Source organism: Camelina sativa, chromosome 15 (genome assembly GCF_030686135.1).
Source record: "Camelina sativa cultivar CO46 ecotype springtype chromosome 15, ASM3068613v1".
Lineage (NCBI taxonomy): Eukaryota > Viridiplantae > Streptophyta > Magnoliopsida > Brassicales > Brassicaceae > Camelina > Camelina sativa.
The window spans coordinates 4,412,261-4,434,940 of record NC_141894.1 but is presented as its reverse complement, the minus strand read 5'-3'; the positions used below and the strand labels follow the sequence as shown (position 1 = coordinate 4,434,940).

General features: G+C 36.0%; 6 protein-coding genes and 1 pseudogene across 20 annotated transcripts; 5 read left to right on the top strand and 2 right to left on the bottom strand.

Moving 5' to 3' along the window:
- Positions 1–586: 586 nt before the first annotated feature.
- On the top strand, positions 587–2,434 carry LOC104745269 (hydroxyacylglutathione hydrolase cytoplasmic). 2 transcript variants are annotated; one of them, XM_010466471.3, is made up of 7 exons: positions 587–723; positions 831–953; positions 1,090–1,251; positions 1,335–1,413; positions 1,609–1,722; positions 1,825–2,001; positions 2,154–2,434. In XM_010466471.3, the coding sequence occupies exons 1-7, from the start codon at positions 677–679 to the stop codon at positions 2,226–2,228; spliced, it is 777 nt and encodes a 258-aa protein (XP_010464773.1). In that variant the 5' UTR covers positions 587–676; the 3' UTR covers positions 2,229–2,434. The 2 variants fall into 2 exon arrangements, with proteins under 2 accessions (XP_010464773.1, XP_010464772.1); XM_010466470.3 differs by having other exon boundaries at positions 610–953.
- Positions 2,435–2,472: 38 nt separating this feature from the next.
- LOC104745270 (uncharacterized) lies at positions 2,473–5,018 on the top strand. 7 transcript variants are annotated; one of them, XR_015581818.1, is made up of 7 exons: positions 2,473–2,695; positions 2,850–3,068; positions 3,291–3,749; positions 3,839–4,136; positions 4,226–4,343; positions 4,445–4,568; positions 4,665–5,018. XR_015581818.1 is itself a non-coding variant. In XM_010466472.3 (7 exons), the coding sequence occupies exons 1-7, from the start codon at positions 2,614–2,616 to the stop codon at positions 4,892–4,894; spliced, it is 1,503 nt and encodes a 500-aa protein (XP_010464774.2). In that variant the 5' UTR covers positions 2,473–2,613; the 3' UTR covers positions 4,895–5,018. The 7 variants fall into 7 exon arrangements, 4 of the variants coding, with proteins under 4 accessions (XP_010464774.2, XP_087343837.1, XP_087343836.1 ...); XM_010466472.3 differs by having other exon boundaries at positions 3,299–3,749; positions 4,245–4,343; XM_087487711.1 differs by having other exon boundaries at positions 4,245–4,343.
- Positions 5,019–6,248: 1,230 nt separating this feature from the next.
- On the top strand, positions 6,249–7,860 carry LOC147926271 (uncharacterized; annotated as a pseudogene).
- Positions 7,861–11,032: 3,172 nt separating this feature from the next.
- Positions 11,033–13,647, bottom strand: LOC104745268 (putative mediator of RNA polymerase II transcription subunit 26a). Of its 7 annotated transcripts, none has more exons than XR_015581812.1 (10): positions 13,560–13,641; positions 12,988–13,392; positions 12,839–12,907; positions 12,654–12,736; positions 12,300–12,352; positions 12,094–12,215; positions 11,933–11,980; positions 11,585–11,859; positions 11,412–11,493; positions 11,033–11,330 (listed from the first exon to the last, which is right to left on the bottom strand). XR_015581812.1 is itself a non-coding variant. In XM_010466469.3 (10 exons), exons 2-10 carry the CDS (start codon positions 13,375–13,377, stop codon positions 11,239–11,241), a joined length of 1,194 nt encoding a protein of 397 aa, XP_010464771.1. In that variant the 5' UTR covers positions 13,378–13,392; positions 13,560–13,638; the 3' UTR covers positions 11,033–11,238. The 7 variants fall into 7 exon arrangements, 2 of the variants coding, with proteins under 2 accessions (XP_010464771.1, XP_087343834.1); XR_015581815.1 differs by having other exon boundaries at positions 11,949–11,980; XM_010466469.3 differs by having other exon boundaries at positions 11,953–11,980; positions 13,560–13,638.
- Positions 13,648–14,220: 573 nt separating this feature from the next.
- LOC104745266 (putative E3 ubiquitin-protein ligase RHC1A) lies at positions 14,221–15,635 on the top strand. Its single transcript, XM_087487707.1, is given in 2 exon segments — positions 14,221–14,311; positions 14,983–15,635. A coding segment is annotated over 1 exon segment (597 nt). The 5' UTR covers positions 14,221–14,311; positions 14,983–14,986; the 3' UTR covers positions 15,584–15,635.
- Positions 15,636–16,791: 1,156 nt separating this feature from the next.
- On the top strand, positions 16,792–20,071 carry LOC104745265 (uncharacterized). 2 transcript variants are annotated; one of them, XM_010466462.2, is made up of 5 exons: positions 16,792–17,730; positions 18,298–18,410; positions 18,508–18,879; positions 18,986–19,712; positions 19,817–20,071. In XM_010466462.2, the coding sequence occupies exons 1-5, from the start codon at positions 17,484–17,486 to the stop codon at positions 19,885–19,887; spliced, it is 1,530 nt and encodes a 509-aa protein (XP_010464764.2). In that variant the 5' UTR covers positions 16,792–17,483; the 3' UTR covers positions 19,888–20,071. The 2 variants fall into 2 exon arrangements, with proteins under 2 accessions (XP_010464764.2, XP_010464763.2); XM_010466461.2 differs by having other exon boundaries at positions 16,901–17,730; positions 19,814–20,071.
- Positions 20,072–20,165: 94 nt separating this feature from the next.
- Positions 20,166–22,672, bottom strand: LOC104745264 (bZIP transcription factor 28). The gene is made up of 2 exons (XM_010466460.3): positions 20,826–22,672; positions 20,166–20,746 (listed from the first exon to the last, which is right to left on the bottom strand). Exons 1-2 carry the CDS (start codon positions 22,408–22,410, stop codon positions 20,301–20,303), a joined length of 2,031 nt encoding a protein of 676 aa, XP_010464762.2. The 5' UTR covers positions 22,411–22,672; the 3' UTR covers positions 20,166–20,300.
- Between the last annotated feature and the right edge of the window lie 8 nt (positions 22,673–22,680).

Sequence of the window (22,680 nt, the reverse complement as noted above, 5' to 3'; positions counted from 1 at the left end):
AACACCCAAATTATGAAATGTTCGTCGAAGAGGCAAGCCTCCGATGTTCATGAACTAGCGGATGAGTTGCAGATTCCATGTACTATTGATCGGAAACCTCAATGGGTTTATACACCTTTGTAGAATTACTTGTTCCTCGATCTATATCTCAATTTTTAATATATAGATCATTAAATCGTACGTTTTCATAAAAAAAAAAAAAAGATAACTCTTTGATAGATACTTAGATAATGAATAATGATACTCCGTTTGCAGATCAAGAACCATTGAGATTTATGAAAACGATTATCTTTGACATCTTCAAGACATCTGCAACTCATCGGCTACTTTTCAAAACATATTCCTTGATCGAAATCTTCTTGGTGTTTGAATTAAGTTTGATTCCAAAAATTATATATGCATATGTAAGTGTTTTATGTATATATTATGTGCACTTTCGTTCTACTGTAAAAATTTAACATAGTTGGATACAGTTTAAAAGTCAGCAAGGAATTCACAAGGCCAATGTTTCGATTCGATTTTGGTTCGGTTTACAGTTACAGAATTTGTTTTGGTTTGTTCCGGTTCAAACCGGTTCTGGTGAACCGAATTCGATAACTTCTAGTTTTAGTAGAGTGAGATGAAATGATGATTCAGGCGGTTGAGGAATACAACGATCAATCGAAGGAAGAAGACGATGAAGATCTTCCACGTTCCTTGTCTAGACGACAACTACTCTTATCTGTGATCTATTTCGTTTCTCTTTCTTCCTTCTTCGTTTCTTCTTTATCTGATTCGGTTTATCATCAATTTCTGGATTTGTTTCTTCTTCTTTTTTTTTTGTTGACCAGGATAATCGATGAGAGCACCGGAGACGCGGCGGTTGTGGATCCAGTTGATCCGGAGAAAGTGATCGCATCAGCTGAGGAGCACCAGGTTAAGATCAAGTTCGTACTCACCACGCATCATCACTGGTAAAAAAAAAAACCTAACATTCATCCCTCTAGTTCGCTACTAGTCGATAATGATTCATCAACATCAACAATTCAACCTTAGTAGAACCATAAAAATACTTACTCTTTGATTGGTTGGTTGATGTGATGATAAAAGGGATCATGCTGGTGGAAACGAGAAGATAAAGCAATTGGTGCCTGGGATCAAAGTATATGGAGGTTCTCTGGATAAGGTGAAAGGATGTACTGATGCTGTTGATAATGGTGACAAGTTGTCTTTGGGTCAGGATGTCAACATTTGTGCTCTCCACACCCCTTGGTATGTTCCTCTTTTCATGGCTTTAGATGCATTTAATCTTAACTTTGATTTGATTGACTTAAGTCATTTCTCTCTTGTTACAGCCACACCAAGGGTCACATTAGTTATTATGTGACTGGTAAAGTAGGAGAAACCCCAGCTGTATTCACCGGAGATACACTTGTAAGTAGTAACATAACGCTGGATCCTCTTGTTCTCCCCTAACATCTTCGACTCATGCTCTGACAAATCTATTAATGGTTTCACATTATTTACACACACACACACACACACACGAATCTTAACACTTTTTTGTCTTGTGTTCTACCAAATTATGAATCTCTATTACTAATTCCAGTTTACTTTGACCCTATACAGTTTGTTGCTGGATGTGGGAAGTTTTTTGAAGGGACAGCTGAACAGATGCATCAGTCGTTGTGTGTGACCCTGGCTGCATTACCTAAACCGACACAGGTTTACTGCGGCCATGAGGTAAATATATCAACAGCTTTAATATGTCTTTTGAGTTCTTAACTCATAAAATGAATGCCTATAGAACTGAATAGCCCGCTATTCATTTCTTATGATTCTTAGTACACCGTTAAGAATTTGGAATTTGCTCTAACTGTGGAACCAAACAACGAGAAGATACAGCAGAAGTTATCATGGGCTCGTCAACAGCGCCAAGCAAATCTTCCCACCATCCCTTCAACACTAGAGGAAGAGCTCGAAACTAATCCATTTATGCGCGTCGATAAGCCAGAGATACAGGTTACTACTAACTCTATTCAGTTCACGTTCTCTGAACAAGGCTAGATTACTTGTGTGCAGGCTCTTGTTTATTTGGTTTTGATCAGTTATCACTAGATATTGAAACTTTACTCTTGTCGCATCTTGGGATCAAAATTGTTATTTTTTTGCAGGAGAAACTTGGTTGCAAGTCGCCAATTGATACACTCAGGGAAATCCGGAACAAGAAAGATCAGTGGAAGGGCTGATAAATGGAGAGCTTCTTTCTTGCATATGCTTTTTGTATGTTGTGGTCAGTGAAGTGATCCTGTAAAAGGTGTATGAACCGAATCGGTCATCTTTATATTCTGTGTGAAACTGATAACCGGTTTGATAAACCAAAATCGTACCGACCTGTAACCTTGCACCCTTTTTGAGTTCCCAGTTTATTGTGGATAATTTACTGTCTCCACCATTGAATGTTTTCCTCATGATTTTTTTTTTCCGTTTTAGAGAATATGTGGAAATCAAACTAATTGGTTCGATTGGAGAATTAAGACATGGTGGTAAGTTACAACCACCCCACGGCGATACAATTGAGACTTGAAGAAACTTCGAATACATTATCATGCTCCATATTACTGCCAAGTGGCAATGAATAGAGATGAGAATGGGTTTTTACGTTTAGGTCCTTTTTCTTCATCCAGAGATCGTTATTTGTCCAATAGATTGAAAGGTGAGAACTGGAGAAGCCAGAACTTCACCATACTTTTTTGTTTTTTTTGTCAACAAGATTTCAACAAGACACTGTACATCTCCTACCTTTCAGTATATTTCAGAAAAATCTGAACAAATCTTCTTACATTTTTTTAAGTTATCTTTCTTTGTAGGAACGATGAATATAATAAACACCAAATGCATCATCTTTTTGAACCAACCAAAGCAGATGCTCTTACCTCCCGCTTCCTTGTCTCTCAACGACAAGCTTACTCTATATTCCTCTAGAACCCATTTTCAGATGTCTCGTCTGATCTCCATCCAACCCTCTCGCCGTCTCATCGTCTCCAATGCTGCTTCTTCTTCTCCTTCTCTCTCTGGCGGCTTCCAAGGTACTAATCCTAAACACATCCAAAAAGATTGTTACTTTCTTTCTAATTTCTACTCAAAATCATCTTGTTTCTTCATAATTCGTGTTCAGTAACCATATTGATGTTTATGGGTTTTCACCTATAAGATTCAGTACTTCTGCTCAATTTGAAACATTTTGAGCTTCTTGTTTCAATTGGATGATCTATTAGATTGACTTTTGTGTTTCTTTTAATTTATTTGAGTAATTTAGATGCTGGAGGCCAGAGTAAAGAGGAGATGGAAGCTGAAACAGAACAGGACCCAATGAACTTGGCTGATCCAGACAGCTGTTTCTGTGAGTTTCAAGGTGTTCATATACACCACAAAGTTTTTGATCCACAGACACTCTCTGATGATGTTTCAACCACAAGCCTCGATGCTCAAGAAACACGAAAAACAGACTTCCCCATGATTCTATTGCACGGCTTCGGCGCTTCTGTGTTCTCCTGGAACAGAGTTATGAAGCCTCTGGCTCGGCTTGTCCGTTCTAAAGTTCTAGCCTTTGATAGACCAGCATTTGGCTTGACTTCTCGGATTTTTCACCCGTTTAGTGGTACTACCAATGATGCAAAACCTTTGAATCCCTACTCCATGGTGTATTCCGTGCTCACTACGCTCTACTTCATCGATTTTCTAGCTGCCGAGAAGGCCATTCTTGTGGGGTAAGTTATTAGGTTCCATATACTTGTACTTGCATTTGTTTGTTAAGTAGTGCCACCATAAGCTGAGATTGTTTTTCATATGGCTCTAGGCATTCTGCAGGTTGCCTTGTAGCTGTAGATTCTTACTTTGAATCTCCTGAGCGTGTTGCTGCTCTCATTCTAGTTGCTCCAGCTATATTCGCTCCTCGTCCTGTGGTTGCAACTGATGCTGGAGATAACCGAGGCAAAGAAGCTTCCTCGAGCAATTTTCTAGGGACTATAGTTGAGTTGACCAAAGTCGTTATAAGAGCAATTTTAAGAGCGGTAACAGGGATGGCGAATATGCTTAATTCTCTATACAAGAAAGCTTTAGCAGCTTTCCTCAGATCCTTTATTGGAGTAATGCTGGTACTGCCTTTATCTCATCTTCATATGTTCTTAGACAAAGCAAAGAGTGGTCTAGAACCTCTAAATGATCTTACTTGATGTGTTTTAAGGTGTTTGTTTTTTCGTTAGGTGAGAATGGCTATCAATAAATTCGGAGTAACAGCTGTTAGAAACGCTTGGTATGACTCAAAACAAGTGACGGATCACGTCGTGCAGGGTTACACAAAGGTAAAAACAATTTTGGTGTTTTCAGGTTTTATTTATATCTTCTGCATTGTCATGTTACATGCTTGAAAATTTGATTTGCATTTGTTGCAAAAACAAAACAGCCTCTAAAAGCCAAGGGATGGGACAAAGCTCTTGTGGAATTCACCGTCGCTACAATAACAGATACTAATGGCTCAGAGAAAAAACCTCCATTGTCGAAAAGACTGCAAGAAATCAAATGCCCTGGTAACTTCTCCTTTTATTCAAACCTATAGTTTCGTGTAGATTAATGTATTTTATATGTCTGAACCAATGATTTAACACCATATTTCTTGGTAATAGTTCTGATTGTGACTGGAGATACGGACCGGATTGTGCCAGCATGGAACGCAGAGAAGCTGGCACGAGCCATACCGGGATCAGTGTTTGAAGTAATTAAGAAATGCGGTCATCTTCCTCAAGAGGAAAAGCCAGATGAGTTCATATCTATTGTTGCAAAGTTTCTAGAGAATGCTTTTGGAGGGTCACAACAACAAGAAGTGAACGTAAAGTTTCAAGGCATTGTATCATGAAATGAAACTATTTTTATAGCTCAATCAAAACTTGGGGTTGGTAAAGAATCTTGATGTTATTAGACCTAAAGAAACAAGGTAAGACCAGATAATATAGAAAAACCTAGATACATTGATTCTTTAACAGACTGGTTTATAAGCGAGAACAAATACAACGAAATGAAGCTCTAAATAGCAAACACGAAATAATTATTTGATTAGCAGTAAAAAATCTTGTTCACAAAGAAGATGATGATACAAGAAACAAGTCAAAGAGCATATTGCAAATGGAACTACTTAATAATAATAATCTCTTTCTTTCCTTTTGCTCGTTGGTTGATTCGTCTAAGTTGCACCAAACTTGGAACATACGAACAGAACAAAAGTGGGTAACAATCTTTATATTTTTTCAAAAGTATCCAAGAATCCGGAGGTAAATCTCCGAATTTCACAGATATGAGATATTCCTCTTCTCCAACAATGTAAGCTGCATATCTCTCCAACCATTGAGATCCGATGGAATTGAAAACCATAGCGACTTTCTTCTCTACGTCAATGAAGAAGCTCCGAAAGTGACCCATGTTACCACATTAGGTTCAATCTTAGTTGTCATCCATATCTCCATTCCTGAATTGGAGCGTTGTTTTAAGACAGCGAGTTGCTCTTCTCTAACACAAGATAGAGTCACATCTTCTAAACCACACATGCAAGAGTGAAAGGGCAAAGGAAGGCGGCCCGGTACAAATCTCTCTGCTGTGAAATCGAAACAGAGTAAAAGCACTTCAACGTAACTTGGTTTTGACGGTTCCTTTATTTTTTTGGTTCCTGAGCAAAGAAGTAAGTATTTCCCTACAAGGACACGCCTCTTTTGATGGTACTTGTGTATGGGTTGGATCCACCTGGTTTGCTCTAAATACGGATTCCAAACCACGCGCCACCTGTTGTCTTTGATGACGCAGAACAATAAGCCATCCCAATGAAAGACGTTAAATACCTCAACTCGGTTGAGTATATTTGCTCGCTTTATACATGGACCAATTACAAAGTCGTCCTTGCTGCGGAGTCCTTGGATATCAAATTTTCATTGAATAAACCCTAGAATCCATCACCATGAACCCAAGATGCTGTTTCCTTGTTTTCTCAATTATCTGGTTTCTTGATAAATAGTTCCATGCTTTACAAGTATATCGTGCTACACTCAGAGATTTTAATGGAACTCTAGAGAATATCTCCTCTACCAAATCCCCTGGAAGGTCACACATTCTCGTCAGAAAAAGGCAGTTGAACTTATGAAGTCTGCTGGTAGTCCATCAAGTACAGTATATAGATCAGGAGATGCTCTTACCCAACTTTTAGGTCCTGATAATCTTGGTCAATGAGGGCAATGGGTAGAAACATGAACAAAACCAAACTATCTTGTTTCCAAATGAAGCATAAGATTTTTACTGAAATGCAAGAGAATCAAATACATCTCCAGCAAACAGTCCATGAGCTACGAGATGAGATTGACAAACTAAAGAATCAGGTTAGCTAGAGGCTTTCTTTTTGTTTGGTTAACTGCTATATTATTATATGTTCGAATTAATAACTTTTTATATATGTTACAGAGACTAGAAACTGAGACTGGTGAAAACTCAGCAGCAAGAGTAAGTATTGTAATTTATAAGTAAGTATACAGATTTTTTTATAATTACTTAGAATATGACATGTTTTTATTCTACTAACTATTTTGTAGAGTGTGAACAAAGGATCACAACCTAAGTGTGTCTTGATTGATTGGGCTGGTGATTATGCAAACGTTGCTGAGAGACGCATTATTTCTTCTGATCCAAAGGATATGGTGAATAACAGTCCATTAGGTCCTTACGATCTTAAAGTACTTGTTGAGACTGCTACTATACCAGAAGCATCCCTTTGGAGACCTGCTCATCAAATTTTCACAATTGAGAACGATGTTGGGCATATGATTGCCTGGCCTGCCAAAAAGTGTGTTAATCTAGAACAGGAGCTGCAGCAAGATGATATTGCAACACTGGTAAAGGTTTTTTTTTACTTTGTCATGACTTGATTAGTATCAGTTAACATACTTAGGTTATTGTCACAATGTGTTTGACAGGGTACAAAGAAAGATTCATTGAACAAATGCAAACTACTCGACTTGTCGAATAATGATGTAGTTGTTGCTGAATGACGTTGGCTATCAAAAGATCCAAAGGCATTGGTGAATGGACTTCCAATCGGACCAAAGGCTGTTAAAGTATTTGTTGATGAGGTGCATCAGTCCGAGACATTTATATGGAGGGCTACGATGGAAGTGACATACCTTGAGGACTGTTTACTGTCTTTTGTTGCATGGCCTTATTGCAAAGTTGTATTTGAAAACACCAACACAGATGGAGCATGTCAGAAATCTCCAGTTCATAAATCTGCATCAATTGATCAATCAGGAGAAAAATCAGCAGCAACAAAGACGAAGTCTACATCATCAGGTCAAAAATCTGCAGCAACATCAAAGGAGAAATCATCTGCAGCAGATCCTAAATCAGGAGAGAAGTCTCTAACAAAAGGTTCAAATCTCCTTCAACTGAAATTGAACTAACTTCACAATCCCCTCTTCGGAGATCTCTAGTAAATAACAACACATGTTATGTATTTATTATAGTTAGTATTCTCTCTTTATTAAATGGTTTATATTGTAAACATGTTAGAGGAAAAACATAGGTGGAGGTATGAAGGAAAATCAGAAGTGTAAGCTGATGGATATTAGCGGAAAGAAGCGGATTGTTGCTGAGGGACGTGTTTATAAAACTGACCCGGAGCATAAGGTCCACTCTGTTACATTGGGTCCTAATGCTGCTAGTGTTTGGATTGAAAAAGTGAAGGTAGATGATGCAGCAGTCTGGAAGACATCAGATGAGATCGAGTTTATGAGAGATGCACTTGGTTCACCTATCGCTTGGCCAACTGATAAATTGGTTGTCTATTGACTAGTAGAAACTGAGGTAAGTGTTAGAAATTGATGATTGTGAGTTGAGTATACATGTTATGCAGATGTTATTACAAAACTAATGATGAAAGAAATTTTCTTTGCAGGGAGTGAATCAACTTTGGTCCAGATAGTCTAACTAGCTACTTTTGTTTAGTTTAAGAATATGTTAAAGAACTATGTGTTTTGGATTCAGACTAATGTTTTATGCTATATTGGTTTTAGACTTATGTTGCTTCTTTTGGATTCAGACTTACGTTGCTTCTTTTGGATTCAGACATGTTTTATGGTTTCAGACTTATGTTATATGGTGTTTTGGATTCAGACTTGTGTAGTGAAGGATTTATATTTTATTAATTATATAAATTAATAATTAAACAAATAATAAATTAGAATTATAACTTCCATTGTTCTAAATGTAATTTCCATCACTTCTCTCCCTATATATACTCATTCTCTTATTCTCTTAGTCTCTCATTCTTTCATTTTATTGTATAAGTTAAAAAATCAGTTCAAATATCATCGAGTTTATATGATATGTATATCTTACATTGTTTACTTTTAATGTTTTAAAAGGTTTATCTCCATTGTCTATATTAGATTAACATCTAATAAGTTATTATTTTTTCATACTCTTCTACAATATTCACCACACAATAAGTCATGAAATTGTTGACAAAAAAAAAGTCATGAAGTTGAAAAGATTCATCTCTAATTCTCTATTATGTACTCTGATTATCTCACATATTCATGTATCATTTTTAATCATTTGTAAAGATCAATATAATAATATTTAAAGATCAATACAATTATCCATTTATAAAGTCTATTTTGTTTAAAGTCTATAAACTCTATTTATAAAGTATATTTTGTTTTGTGATCCAATAGATAAATATGTAAAGATCAATATAATATTTTTTTATTTAAAATTTGATGTTTTTGAAAACAAAAAGAACTTCAATTAAAAAAAATTGGTCTTTGTGATTTAAGAAAAATGAAAAAATTATCCCAAAAAGAAATCATATTTAACTGGAAATGAAATATAGAAAACAATATAATTTATCACCATTTAACTAAATCCTCCAAAGATGAAACTATTAATATGAAATCTAGCACTATAAATTAAATTGATGAGTGAAAAACAAAAAACAAAACCAAAAAGATAGAAGTTCTCCTTGGGGTTTTAAAAAATATTTGGAATGAAGTTCATAAAATTTTATAAGAAAACTAATTTAGTTTGTCACTTCAAAAGTAATATTTCAATTTGAAAATTTTGTGTGATTGTTGAGTTTATATCAACAAAACAACCAAATCATGTGTAAGTTAAAATTTTGAGCCTCTTAGTATTCCTTTTCCTTAAGTCAAAACAAATTCAAAATATTTATATATATTAAATCACAAATTAAAAAACATTTAATCTTGACATTTAACTCACATATTAATATAAAATTGAAATCATATAAATTATGCATTAACTATATTTCTCCACTCAATTGTATTAAAACAAATAATAAATTAGAATTGTAACTCTCACTTTTCTAAATATAATTTTTTATCACTTCTCTTCATATAAATACTCATTCTTTCATTCTTTCATCTTTTTCCACTATATCTCTTTTTTTTTTTTTGGTGTTTTTTTGTTATTGTTGTTTTATGGGTTAAAAAAATTAATTCAAATATCATTGTAAACACATAATTCTAAATTTTAGTTTTAAAGTTTGTATGATATGTATATCTTACATTGTTTAATATATATATATATATATATATATATATATATATAAGGTTTCACTCTCTCCTTATTGGTTCATTTAGCATTTAATTTCTAAAAGAATCATATTTATTTTTCATTAAATAAAAATATAATAATGTACATTAATCTATACTTTAAATCCACACTTTACTACTACATTGTAACTGAAATTACATAAATTATGAATTAACTATTTTTTCCATTCATTTTCATTCAAACACACTATAAATTATAATTAACTCTTCTATTTAAATAATTTTAGAAATGTAACTTTCATTCCTTGAAATCCTATAAATTACTATTCTCACATCATTATCCACCATATCTCACATTCTAAATATTTTTTTTGTTTTGTTTATATTCTTGCATGGATTCAAAACTCATGGTAAGAATGTGATTATATATTTTGTTAATTTATCTTATATTTTGTTCAATTTTATTTGTTTGTTTTTATGTATGTCTTCCTTCCTTCTTTGTCTTCTTATTATTTTCAATTTTCAATTATATATATAATAAAATTTTGGTGGCTGTAAGATTCAACAACACTAATTTCGATCAAAGCCCAATGAGGAAATAAGCTAAAGAAATCATCTTCATTCATGTATATTTATTTTATTTTCCTAAAGTATGCAATATTTTAACAAAATAAACAATTATAATAGAATTATTAAGTCAATTTTTTTTAACTCTCTCTTACCTCCAAGAAAATTTGTAGTACATTTTTTGGTATACTCATCATTATATTTAATTTTTGTGACCCAAAATATACTTATATAAAGATCATTATAATGTTTATTTAATTCAAAATTTTGTAATTTAATGATTTTGTATATAATTTTTTTTTTGATATTCTATTTCCAAAATTTGACTACAAAGAGGAAAATATTAGAATTTAACCTAGCAATATAGCTTAAATTAAGGTGAATATAAAAGAGATTAAAAATTAAATAAATCTTTGGGATAATAGCATTTAATGTGCTATAAATGTTCATTTTTCTTGTAGGGAATATAGAATTGGAACCATATACAAGGTGTAAAAGAAACTGAAAAAATCTTACCTTTAAGGGCATTTGATCAAGAAGAACTGCAATAGCAAGAGAGGGGAACTCGAAATTTTGACATCAGCTGACGTAGTTCGAATCGCATTACCCAGAAACTTCATAAAACCTTCAATTATCATAGTTCTTGGTATCATCAGACCGATACGCGTCTTCATCTCTGAAAAGTATATTTTAGTTAAAACATCCTATATTTTAAAAGGAGGGAGTATATCTTATTAGATCCAAAGTGAGAAGATAACAAAAGCGAGACGCTGTCGTTATGTAATTGTTAATTACTAATTGTTTCTAACACTTGTAAGCTGTGAAAGTGCCCCGGTAAGACCTGTCTTTTTTTTTTCCTTGGTAAAACAAGAAGAATGTACAGTATAACAAAGGATTATTCATTTATCACAATTATGAGGGTCTCTTGTCATAAAACCGGACCAAATCGGATATTCACTGAACCAGACAAAAGAAAAGAGCGTCCTAAGTTTATGTTGGATCTGTCAATGCACTTCTGTTGTATAATAACGTTTTTGAATGGTCATAGTAATTGTATAAATAGATCATCCGAAGAAAAAGGGAATTATCTTCGTGCGGGTCTCTTGAGTTGCGGTTTATGAACTTTACTTTGCTTTGGGATAGTTTCCAGTACTTGTATCGTCCGCTGTCTCTTGGCTGTTGAAATTCAAATGAGCATTAAGAATGTATTGAATTAAAGAGTGGAACTATTGAAATCTTTAAGAGAACTAAACTAACCATTCTCATGATGTTGGTAGCTCTCTTGGAGTCTCCGCTTTGCAAACTCAAACTTTGTGTCTGGATCCAGAGCTTTTAGTTTCTGAATAGAGACAAGAAACAAAGACAGTTGCTATTAGAAACAAAACAAAAAAATCAAACAACACAGCTTCATTAACCCTTAAGACACTCACATCTCGTTGTTGTTGTTGTCCAGCTAGTTTCCGCTTTTGCTCAGCAACAGCAAGCGGTTTTCTTTGTACCATTTGTTCTCTACTTTGCTTTGGTTGTCTTCTAGGCTCACCAACATCGATGGCTGAGTGCTTTATAGGTCTAACATCAGCTTCTTCTCTCCTCATCTGTTGATCCTTGTTGGACCTCCCTACCACACTGGCTTCATTTGTAGGTCTCCTCCTCGGGATACTCTGCAATTTTCTTTCAGGTTCTGACTCCACACTGTGACGAGGATCTGAAAACATTCACCACCATGAGTGTCAATATATATATATAAGGGAAGAGTTTCACAGTAGAGAACAGAGTACCAAAGAGTGTACTAACTCACTTCCATCGCAATCCAAGCAATCTAAGATCTTCGAGTGACACAAGACATTAGCAAACAAGAACAAGTAGAAGAAACTTGTCAGGGTAACATATCGATTATGCCCGAGATGAAAAATGACGAGGGAGAAAGATGCTAACAAACCTGAGAGAGTTCAAATCCGTTGGGTTCAGGAGCATAGATATCTAAATCATGTGGAGGAGAAGGAAAGGTTTCTTCTTCATCAATAACTGAAAGGTTTACAGACTCTGGCGTCCCTTCAGCGCCTGCAAGAGCCAAATTACTAAGAATCTAGAACAAAACCTGCTCTCAGTGACTAGCGAACAAGGAGGAGAGAGCTATTTAATTACCAGCAATTTCCTTTGGGGTGTTCATCCATTGGTCCACCAGCTTCTTCCACTCTCTGTGCCATCCCATATATAAAAACATTTCAATCTTTACAACGGGAGACAGAAAGTGCAGAAGAGTAAACGTTCTAAGTAAACTACCAAACTAGCACAAAAACAGCTTCCTAATGATCAACCAAAGGCCCTTCTAATGACATCCTACAAAGGCAGCCAGGTTTGCATCTAAATCAAAACAGCAGAGGTCGATTCTCTTGGAACCATTTAACCAAAGTTTAACGCACATCACAAATGCAAAGAGTATTTGAAAAAAAGGTGAAACTAAAGCACAAGATTAAAAAAAAAAAAAAAAACTCATACGCGAAAAGAGTCTTTGCAAGTTTGCTAATCTTATCAGAACTATGTCTCCTCAAACCATTAACAGCCTTTCCAATCTCAGTATCCTGCAAGAACGAAAAAAAACAAAAAAACCCTCAAATCATCACTCCATAGCATCTAACTTATACCATCACACATTATCATCAGAAACAACACAGAACACAAACCTTAAGCATATCCACATTCATAGTCATAGACTCAAGCTTTCTCAGACATTCAAGTAACACAGAATCTGGCTGCAAAATCAAGATTTTTCACATTAACCAACGAAACAGATTATGATATAACTCAAAGCAAAAGGAGATAATATAAAAACCTCATCTTCTTTGTTCAACAAGATATTTTTAATCCTAATGACTTCATCAACAATCACAGTATCATCATCATCATCATCATCCTCTTCAATAATCTGATTCTTCTTGTTCAATTTCCTCACATCTTCAACTTTATCCACCACCGTCGTCATAGGACAATGCTCGAACTCCTCTTGGTCTCCAGGAATCGAAACCTCGAGGTGGTGGTGGCGGCGGCGGCTCAGTCTATAAGAAAACAAAAGCTCGGCGATACTATCTCTCTTAGACTTGAACTCATTGGGATAATCTGAAGCAGCGACCATAATGGCATTATCAATAATCCCAAATATATCAGAATCTCCTCGCCGGAAATATTCCCTCCAGTCATCCAACGATTCCGATCGTTTCATCATTCTCTCTCTCTCCGCCTGATAATAAAAACCCTAATTAATTTAATTCTACTTTGATATCTTTACGGATTCAATCAGTCAATGCCTGTAATATCAAATAAAGAACTTTCCCGAGAAAATTAAAAAAGGAATTAAAAGAAACAGAGAGATTGAGAGAGCCAAATTAAACAGGAAGAAGACACAACTTGTTGGAGGAGGAACACAGCTTTGACGTTTAACTTCTCCACTTTAAAAAGAAAAAAAAAAAACTCACAAATTTATTTCTAATTTGACTGTATATAATAAGCTTATTACTAGATGATTAATAGAACGATCTCATTAATTTAGTTGTTTATTAAATAGGACTATACATGTGTTGTCTTATTATAGTAGTAATGTTGTAATAATGACACCTTGATTAAGAAAAATATTAACACATGGGATTAGTATTACAAAATAATATGGGATATATTTTGTGTTTTTTAAAAAAAAAAAAAAAAAAAAAAATTAGTATTATGTTTCAATATTCTGTGAACACTTTTCAAATAAGTAACACATGTCAGTCCTGATATACAAACAATGTCATCTCTCAATGTTAATGTTAGTGAATGAATACGTCAAAAGTAACAAATGTCATTTTTTATTAAAAGAAAAGTAGCAAATGTCATAGTCTAGATAACGCGTATAGGTGTCATGATATTATGTGTTTTTTAGTCCCACAATTTTATTCACTGATTTGCTGGTTTAATTTCTGGTTAGTTTCGTGTTTTGACTCTTCTGTTACTTGAAGATGTCTTTGATCTTTCGTCGTCAAATATATTATCCTCTTGACTCTATTTTGCGTAAAAGACTTTTCTTCCTCCAGAAGTTTCCTTTTTCTTCTATATTAAATCTTCTTTCGCACTTGTAGATTCACGAGTTTGTCGGATAGATCCATTTTTAGTTTTTTTTGACTCGGGTCGGGTAAGCAAAGATTTGATTCGTTTTGTTTCACCAATCACAAAGTTATGTTTATGCTCCATATATACAGTCCATAGCTTAATCTTTTGACCCATGATATTTGTTTTTACATAAAATTTTTGGTTCTATAGACCATCTAATCGTTTTCTTGTCTTTTACAAAAGTTGAAGGTAAGTAGTATAGTAGTATTTGATTATATGAATCATGAATCTAGTGGCTTCTTGTTATCACCAGTTTGTAATCAGTGACGTATGTATTGAGAAATCATACTTACAAGCAACCTTATAAGATTTTTCTTGCGTTTTCTTGATCTGTCTTGTTTGTATTTGTTAATACATTAGTGTTTTGTGCATCTTTCAATTTGTGCTCCTAGTGTTTGTATTTTGGATATGGGCAAGTTGTTTAGGGTTATATCTTATATCTGAAAAGTGGAAACCATTATTTTCTTATAACCAAAAAGTTTCCAACTCTTCACTCATAATCACTTTGAATTTAGTTCATTACCCAACTTCGAAAATTTGGACTTGTGATCTTCAGGCTTGCTCAGTTAGGAATGTTTACCTAGTACACCACAAGAGTTGCACACGATGGTTCATGGTTGGTTGTCATCTTTTGCTATGAACGGTCCTTGACAATGATTTGATGAAAAAATAATATATTCTTTCGCAGATCCATGACCACGACCAGCCGTAAAAACACACATTGGTGTAACACTTGTAGACGAGGAGTCCGTCTTCAAGGAGAGGGCAGAAGAGGAGGAGCTTGCATTCACTGTGGTGACACCTTTCTTGAAAGGCTATATGAGAACGTGGAACTAAGCCCTTTTGATTTCTTTGGTTTAGCCTTTGAAGAAGCTCGTAACCGTGGCAACAACAGAAGATCGGTTCTTGGAGGAGACCAACTAAGTTTCGAAGAGCTTTTTAACCGGCTCTCAGCACAAGACCGTCGTGGTCCTCCTCCAGCGTCACTAACCGCGATCAGCTCGTTGCAAAAGATCAAAATTAGGCAGAAGCATCTCGGTTTGGATCCGTATTGTCCGGTTTGCCAAGACCGGTTTGAAATCGGATCAGACGCAAGAAAGATGCCGTGTAAACATGTCTACCACTCGGAATGTATAGCCCCGTGGTTAGTCCAGCGTAATTCTTGCCCGGTGTGTCGCAAAGAACTGCCACAAGACCGGAATAATGGCTGGAAAAGGCCATTGATGTATCTGTGGCCGTTCAGGTCTTCTGGTTTGGCCTAAACCCACAATGGATCACCTTTCCACTGAGATGCTTTTGTATTATAATCCATGTTAGTATATACTGTTATTTTTTTCTAAATGTGGCTTTTCAACATGTAGGTTTTGTAGCTACATTGTAGTCTTACTCTTATGTAATGTATTAAAATACATTTGTTTATTTTGTACTATAAACAATTTTGAATAATTTCTTTTTTGAAAAAATGGATCATTCATAGTTTATATAATGTTAAACTTAAAATTTTATTAGAATTGAACGATGATCAAATGATACTGATCAAAGCTTTCTAAGGATCACCATCTTAAACAAGAATCAAATGGTACTCGTTAAAGAAGAGTCGCCACTTCTCAAGGGCATGGGCAAAAATAGATGCATTAGCCGTAGATGGAGTCACTCCCCTCATGTTTGCTTGTACTACCGGAAAAATTGAGTGTGTTGATGTAAGTTCAGTTCTTTTTCTTAAAGGATCTCCGCAACTTTTAGGAAGAAAGGGAAATATCTAATCTCCAATATGTTTTTGATCACAACTTCTACAGTAGAAAGCTGCTAATGTGAATGCTTAGATCTGAATAATCTTATATTTTAATATGTATTTACTTGCATCATTAAACTTAACCATCATGTATATTTCAAGCTTATGTTTTTATGATTTTAATATGTATTTACTTGAATGATGCTTAATTTTTCGTCGATGAAATATGTTTTTAATTAAAAAAAATTCTATTAAGGTAATATCTTCCTTGACGAGAAGGCAACATTGTCAGAGGAGGTAATTCACAAAAAAATATCGTTTGAATGCGGAAAAATTGCTATCCCATTGCAAAGTACATCATACGCCCTTCCACAGTTCCACCCAATTTGGCTGAGGTGACCAAGGAAATCAAGAAATCAACCTTTTTCTTCATCTTGAGACGCCTCTCTAAACGAAAAGAGAGAGACTCCATAATGTAAGCGTAAAATGTGTTTGTATAAGATAATATTTAATAAATTATATAAACAATTTGGAATAATAATGTTTGGTTAGAAGTTTGTCAGTACAATTAATTTGGACAGTTTGAGAAAAGATGGGTGTCACGAGTCTATACAATTTTTAAACAAATTTTAGAATAATTAATGTATCAAACCAATTATCCAATATGAATGATTTCGATTGGATATATATTTTTTTTTCGTAACATAATTTCTTTTCTTTCTTTTTCTATAGGTTATAATGTTAACTAAAGTTTTTAATAGAATTGATCCATACGGGTCTCATGGTAGTTCGAAGTCTTCAACACTCTTCTGTCGGTGGTCTTACCCAAAACGACCAACTCTTTTTTAACTTTTTTCCAGCTTCCAAGGTGTGTAAATGTGAACGTACAAATTATCATAATTAATAATACAGTATCAAATCTAAGGAAAATGAAAGTGAATTTAAGAAAGTGTATATGTGGAAATTAATTTTTATTAAGAAATATATACATTTAGAGAGAAAAACCCTCACAAACAATACCCAAAAACCCAATCTCTGTTTTTTTCTTTTTGTGAAGACAAATAATAAATACTTTTTTTATAATCTGAAATCAGAAAAATTCACTTCACTCTCTGCGTTTTTGCGATTTTTTTTTTTTTTTTTTTTTAAATTAAATTGAAGCCTTTGTTTTTGGGTAAGGGGAATTACGAAGTACGAACAATACAAAAAACCTCAATTTTCGATTTCGTAAGCTCTAAATTCCCAAGTTGGAAACTTTTTTCTTCAATCTCTGTGAAATCTGAGGGGGGGAATTTGTTAGCTAATTCTGGTGAAAAATTAGGGCTTTTTAAAAAAAAAATTTGGTTGAGCTGTGGAAGCTTTAAAAGGATGATGGGTGTACCCACCACCGATGTACAAGGTTGGGTGTGCTACTACGGCTTCATGAAACCTTAGTTTTTGCTTCTTTTTTTTGTCCAATGGGTAAAACCCAGGATGATGTGAATCTCCGTGTCGCCGGCGAGGAACTTACCGGCGATTCGACGGAGAGGAGGAGTAGGAATGCTCGGTGTTGTGGATGTTCCCAATGGATCTCCTCTAGCTTCCTTGGGTTCAAATGTTTCTTCGTTTTGATTCTCTGCGTCTCTTTGTTTCTCTCGGCTTTGTTTTTGTTGCTTCCCTTTCCTGTTGATCCTCAGCATTCCAATCTCGATCCCAGATTTAGAGGTAATTTCAATTTTTGATGAAAGCTGTTTTGGTTTTTGTACTGCTGAGAAAGTTTCCTATTTCGACAATGGATTAAACTCTTAGTATTAACATTGATTTGGGTCTATATGTTTCATCATCTGTGTCCTGAAATTTTGTTAATTTACTAATTACATAGCTATTTTGGGAATGAGATTTGACCGTGATTTGTGCATCCATGTCAGGGAAGACCGGAAGAGTCAAAGTTAGTCGATGATACTTACATAGATTATCGTTTTTACTTGTTTAAGCTATTTTGAGAATTTTTGTGAAAATTATGGATTGATGCAATCTAAGTAGAAGCTGTCGGTTTATTGTTGACAGAGTAGTGAGGTGTCAGAGTACATATCTAAGTGTTCTTTCATCCAGAGTTCTAAGTTTACTGATACTGTCTTCTGATAAGTTATAACTAGGACTGATGAGATGATCGATGCTGTTTTTTTTTTTAAAAGTTTTAGGCCATTGATGCAGGTCATGAGTAGTGATCAGGTATTTTGTTAAGTGTTTCTCACATTTAGCACACTATTCTTTTGTTATTGATTGATGCAGGTCATGCTATAGTAGCCAGTTTTAGCATCAATCGACCGGCTTCTTTTCTCAATGAAAATATCTTGCACCTTAGGGATGACATCTTTCAAGAGATGAGCTACGTATCCATCAATGTACGATGTTTTATCTTGTTCTTAACCTTTTTTTTTTTTTTACTGTATATCATGTATTTTAGCTTCTGATCCAACTTGGTTCTAATGAAAACAACAGGTAACTATTTTGGCTTTTGAACCGTCAGATGGATTGAACATGACAAAGGTTGTGTTTGGAATTGACCACGATACAGATTACCCGGAAATATTACCTTTTTCCTTGAGTTCTATCAAAGAGATGTTTGAATCGGTGCTCATAAATCAATCTACTCTCCAGCTTACGAAATCCTTGTTTGGGGAAACCTTCCTTTTTGAAGTGCTCAAGTTTCCAGGAGGAATCACTGTGATTCCACCGCAGAGTGCTTTCCCACTGCAGAAATTCAAAATTGTTTTCAACTTTACCCTAAACTACTCTATTCACCAGATACAGATAAACTTCAACACCCTTGCTAGTCAACTCAAGAATGGGCTGAATCTCGCACCATACGAGGTTTGTCATTTCTAAATCTTTCATTCACGTTGAAGTTAAGCATTCATTAGCAAATGTTAATGCCTTGAGTTAGATTGTTGTTAACATGGATTTTTTCTGAATGCAGAATTTGTATGTAAGCTTATCGAACTCAGAAGGGTCGACCGTGTCTCCTCCTACAACTGTTCACTCATCGGTTTTGCTAAGAGTCGGGACTTCAAATTCAAGTCCAAGGTTGAAACAACTGACTGATACCATCACAGGTTCACGCTCGAAAAACCTCGGCCTGAATAATACCATATTTGGTAAGGTCAAGCAAGTTCGTCTTTCATCATTCTTGCCAAACAGCAGTGATAGTAGCACCAGGTCTCCATCACCTTCACCTAGTCCCCATTCCAAGCATCACCATCACCATCATCATCATCATCATCATCATCAACACCATCATCACCATCACAATCATCATCACCACCACCATCATCACCACCATCTGAGCCCAAATATGGCTCCCGAGGTTTCACCGGTGGCCTCTCCTACTCCTCAGAGAAACCGTAGGATAGCTCCCTCTGCACCTCCACCCTGCAGCTTAGGGAATAGAGGACGAAAGAGAGTACATTTCAAGGAGTATCACACGCATTTTTCATCCACACCTGCACCTGCTCCTTCTGCTGGTGTACCACGTCGTCAGCCGCCGCACTCGCCGGCCCCGATTCCTGCAGCCAAGTCTCATATAGTTCCAGTCTCTGCCCCTCTACCACACGTGGTGTTTGCCCATGCAGCTCAACCACCCATAACTGAACCAAGGGAACCACACGCAAACGAAGATGCTCATCCTCAACCGCAATCCTCTTCATGTAAGTTGCTACTTATAATGTCTTCCAATGTAGCAAAAGATATATCAAATCGTAGACTCGCAATTCTAATCAAAAGGCTTCTTCTTTTCTGTGTTTGGCAGCAGCGAATGCGGTTTTACCAGCTATTCCATGGACTGTCCTTCTCATGCTGATAGTGGCCGGGCTTCATAAATAACGACATTAACATGTCTAGTAAACTGTATCAACAGAGTACTCAAAACTTAAGTGTATAAAAAGTGAATTCATATGGAACCTAGAAACAGAACTGGAAGAGTTGTTATAGAATGTTGCTGCACAAAAGGGTGCAGCCTTTCTACTTAAATCCCAATTGAATATATGCTCTAAGAGCTTCTTTTGTATATTATATATCTTCTGAAAAAGAAAAGGTTCATTAGTCATCAGATGTATTGTTCCTGCCTAAAGCGATTGAAGTGCCCAAAGTTAAAGCAAGGATTTCGTTCTCAACATAAAATTCCAAAACCTTAAACATGAGTTTACAACACAGGGGAAAAAAAGTCAATAAGGTCTGTATATATAAACAAGTTACATGTTCGCCTACTGAGGTCAAGATGAGCTAAGTAACTCGGATTAAGTGGCTACGAGATGGAGACCCGATCGAGGAAGAACGCATGAGTAGGTAACGTATTTGACACTGTCAAGAAGCACCACCACGAAGATCCGGGAAAGTGATTTCTGGGTTGGGGGCACCACTCTATCGGTTTCAGAGTCAACGACCTCTCTTGGATCAAGCAACACTGAGACAACCATGGAAGTAGGTTTGTTCTTAGTGTTTCCATTAAAGGTCTTGTTTTGAGTTTCTTTGTTCGGTTGGGATCCGGTGATGTTGAGCTCAGATGCCACAAGTGAAACCGGAAGTCCCTCGAGAATTCTCCTGTTCTTTATCCTCTTGCCGTGGGTGGTGACATTTTTGAGATGCTCCGCTGATATGTTGGAGACTGATGATGGGACTATAGCACCAGGAGCAATATCAAACTGGAAAACCTCAGTACACATGCTATAATCCATTAGTGTCCCTGTAAGAGAATGCAGCAAAGAGTTAAAAAAAATCCAGATCACTCCATTTAATACAACTGCACAGAGCAGAAACATTACCTGAGCCACCTTCATGAAACCATTGTTGAAGCCTTTTTCCTTCAGTAGATTGAGGAAGCATTGCTGCATTTCCTTTTAACTCAGGGACAGCTAATGCAGAAGACAGTGAACCAGGAATGGTCAAACGTTCTTTGCTTTTCACTGTTTCAGTGATGTTCTTCTTCGCTAAAGCCGTTGCTTTCTCACTCGCCAAAACAGAGTGAATTATCAAGTTCCCGTCAATCTTCACAAGCCCATCGTTTCTTGGAACAAAGAGAGAAGCAAAAAGAGGGTCACTGGCATTGCTCACTGAACTTGGTCGTCCCTCTACTTTAGGATGAGCCTTATAATCTACTCCTCCACAACTACCGCTCTCACCATGAATCCTCCTACTAGAATGTATAATTCCGTCAGCTATTCCACCTTCTCTTCTAACATCAGAACCATCGCCAACCATAAGAACCTTCCCCTTATGTTCATTGTAATACCGGTGACCATCATATCTAGACAAACCACCAAAGCTTCCACTTTCTCCTCCATAATTTACATTCATAAACGGAACTAATGTACCAAACAAGAAAACAAAGAACAAAATCCCAATAAAACTAATACTAGCAACCTTCTTGACCTTACTTTTCCCCTCATTCTTCTTACTATCTGTCTTCCTAGGTCTACCACTAGAGACAGGCTTAGGAGCAATCTTAGGAATGGGAACCAATGGAGTCTGTGATCCATAACCCCTAACAGGATAAGGCGGATACGGCATCCATTGATACGGTAAAGGTGGTGCAGCCATATAAGGATTCATAGGAGGAGAAGCACCAGAAGCAACAGCCATTTGTTGCCTTAATGCTACATTCTCAGCCATAACATAAGCCATCTTACCATTCAATTCAGCAATGGTGGCACTCATACTCTTCACTTTTCTTTCAAGATCCTCTGTTTGTTGCTTCTTCCTCTGCCTCGAGAGCTGAGCACTCTCACGGTTCCTAAGCTGTCTCAGTAACTTCTTCTTGTCGTCATCATCCTCTTCGTTGTTCGTAGCGACTGATTTATCATCGGACTTTTGATACTTGCAGCTCCTATATTCTCCGCCAGAGCCGGAGTCTTCTTTTTCTTTCTTCCTCTTGCTGACAGAAGACTTCTGGTGATTGCTTGATTCAGGGGAGGATAACGCCGCGTCAACGGTGTCATTCACAAAAGTCGTCTTGGATCCTTGAGATGAAACTTGAGAATGAACAGAATCAGATCTTCCTTCAGAACCTCCGTCTCCGTTTCTGTTTTCCGACGATTCCGAATTCGGACGAGTATTCCCGATCTCCTCAGGGATCACCGCCGCCGCGGGCTCCGCCAAATCGAAATCAAAGAAATCATCGGAGCTATCAAACGGGAAATCGAAATCGGCAAAATCTCCGTTCTCGTCGTCGAGCAAGAAGTCGAGATCGGAGATCGGAACATCCATTGAAATCGGATCAGAATCAGATAAGAAAAGAGGATCTAGCGGCGGAAGAGAAACGAGATCGGATTCCGAAAACATGTAAGGGTTCAGATTAGGTATTATCTCCGGCGGAGGAACATTCACGGTTGTTGATTCCGTCGTCACCATCGATGGCTTTTTGAAAGTTTCTTTCTTCTTCGTTTCACTTCTCGATGGTTCCACACGGCTTATTGTTTATAACTTCTGACGAAGGCAAACGAATCAAAAACTTAAGAATTAACATAATATTATTACACACGCGCTTTTAACGCGTGCACATCAAACTCCGAACACGTACGTGTGTGATGGTTTAGAAAATTTACAAAAAAAAAAAGTTAATAAATAAATTTGTTGAGGTAATTTTGATCTTACGTATAAGATGATGATAACCATCTATCT

Coding starts and splice junctions, on each gene's coding strand:
- LOC104745268 (XM_087487708.1), bottom strand. CDS start 13,377: ATGATGAAACGATCGGAATCGTTGGATGACTGGAGGGAATATTTCCGG. Junction 12,353..12,653: donor CTTGCAAAGACTCTTTTCGC/GTATGAGTTTTT, acceptor GGGATGGCACAG/AGAGTGGAAGAAGCTGGTGG. Junction 12,216..12,299: donor CACCCCAAAGGAAATTGCTG/GTAATTAAATAG, acceptor TGGCTCTTGCAG/GCGCTGAAGGGACGCCAGAG.
- LOC104745264 (XM_010466460.3), bottom strand. CDS start 22,410: ATGGTGACGACGGAATCAACAACCGTGAATGTTCCTCCGCCGGAGATA. Junction 20,747..20,825: donor GTTTCATGAAGGTGGCTCAG/GTAATGTTTCTG, acceptor ATTCTCTTACAG/GGACACTAATGGATTATAGC.
- LOC104745269 (XM_010466470.3), top strand. CDS start 625: ATGATGATTCAGGCGGTTGAGGAATACAACGATCAATCGAAGGAAGAA. Junction 954..1,089: donor CTCACCACGCATCATCACTG/GTAAAAAAAAAA, acceptor TGATGATAAAAG/GGATCATGCTGGTGGAAACG. Junction 1,414..1,608: donor TATTCACCGGAGATACACTT/GTAAGTAGTAAC, acceptor GACCCTATACAG/TTTGTTGCTGGATGTGGGAA.
- LOC104745270 (XM_010466472.3), top strand. CDS start 2,614: ATGAATAGAGATGAGAATGGGTTTTTACGTTTAGGTCCTTTTTCTTCA. Junction 4,137..4,244: donor CCTTTATTGGAGTAATGCTG/GTACTGCCTTTA, acceptor TTTTTTCGTTAG/GTGAGAATGGCTATCAATAA. Junction 4,344..4,444: donor TCGTGCAGGGTTACACAAAG/GTAAAAACAATT, acceptor AAAACAAAACAG/CCTCTAAAAGCCAAGGGATG.
- LOC104745265 (XM_010466461.2), top strand. CDS start 17,484: ATGGGTAAAACCCAGGATGATGTGAATCTCCGTGTCGCCGGCGAGGAA. Junction 17,731..18,297: donor TCTCGATCCCAGATTTAGAG/GTAATTTCAATT, acceptor TGATTGATGCAG/GTCATGCTATAGTAGCCAGT. Junction 18,880..18,985: donor TGAATCTCGCACCATACGAG/GTTTGTCATTTC, acceptor TTCTGAATGCAG/AATTTGTATGTAAGCTTATC.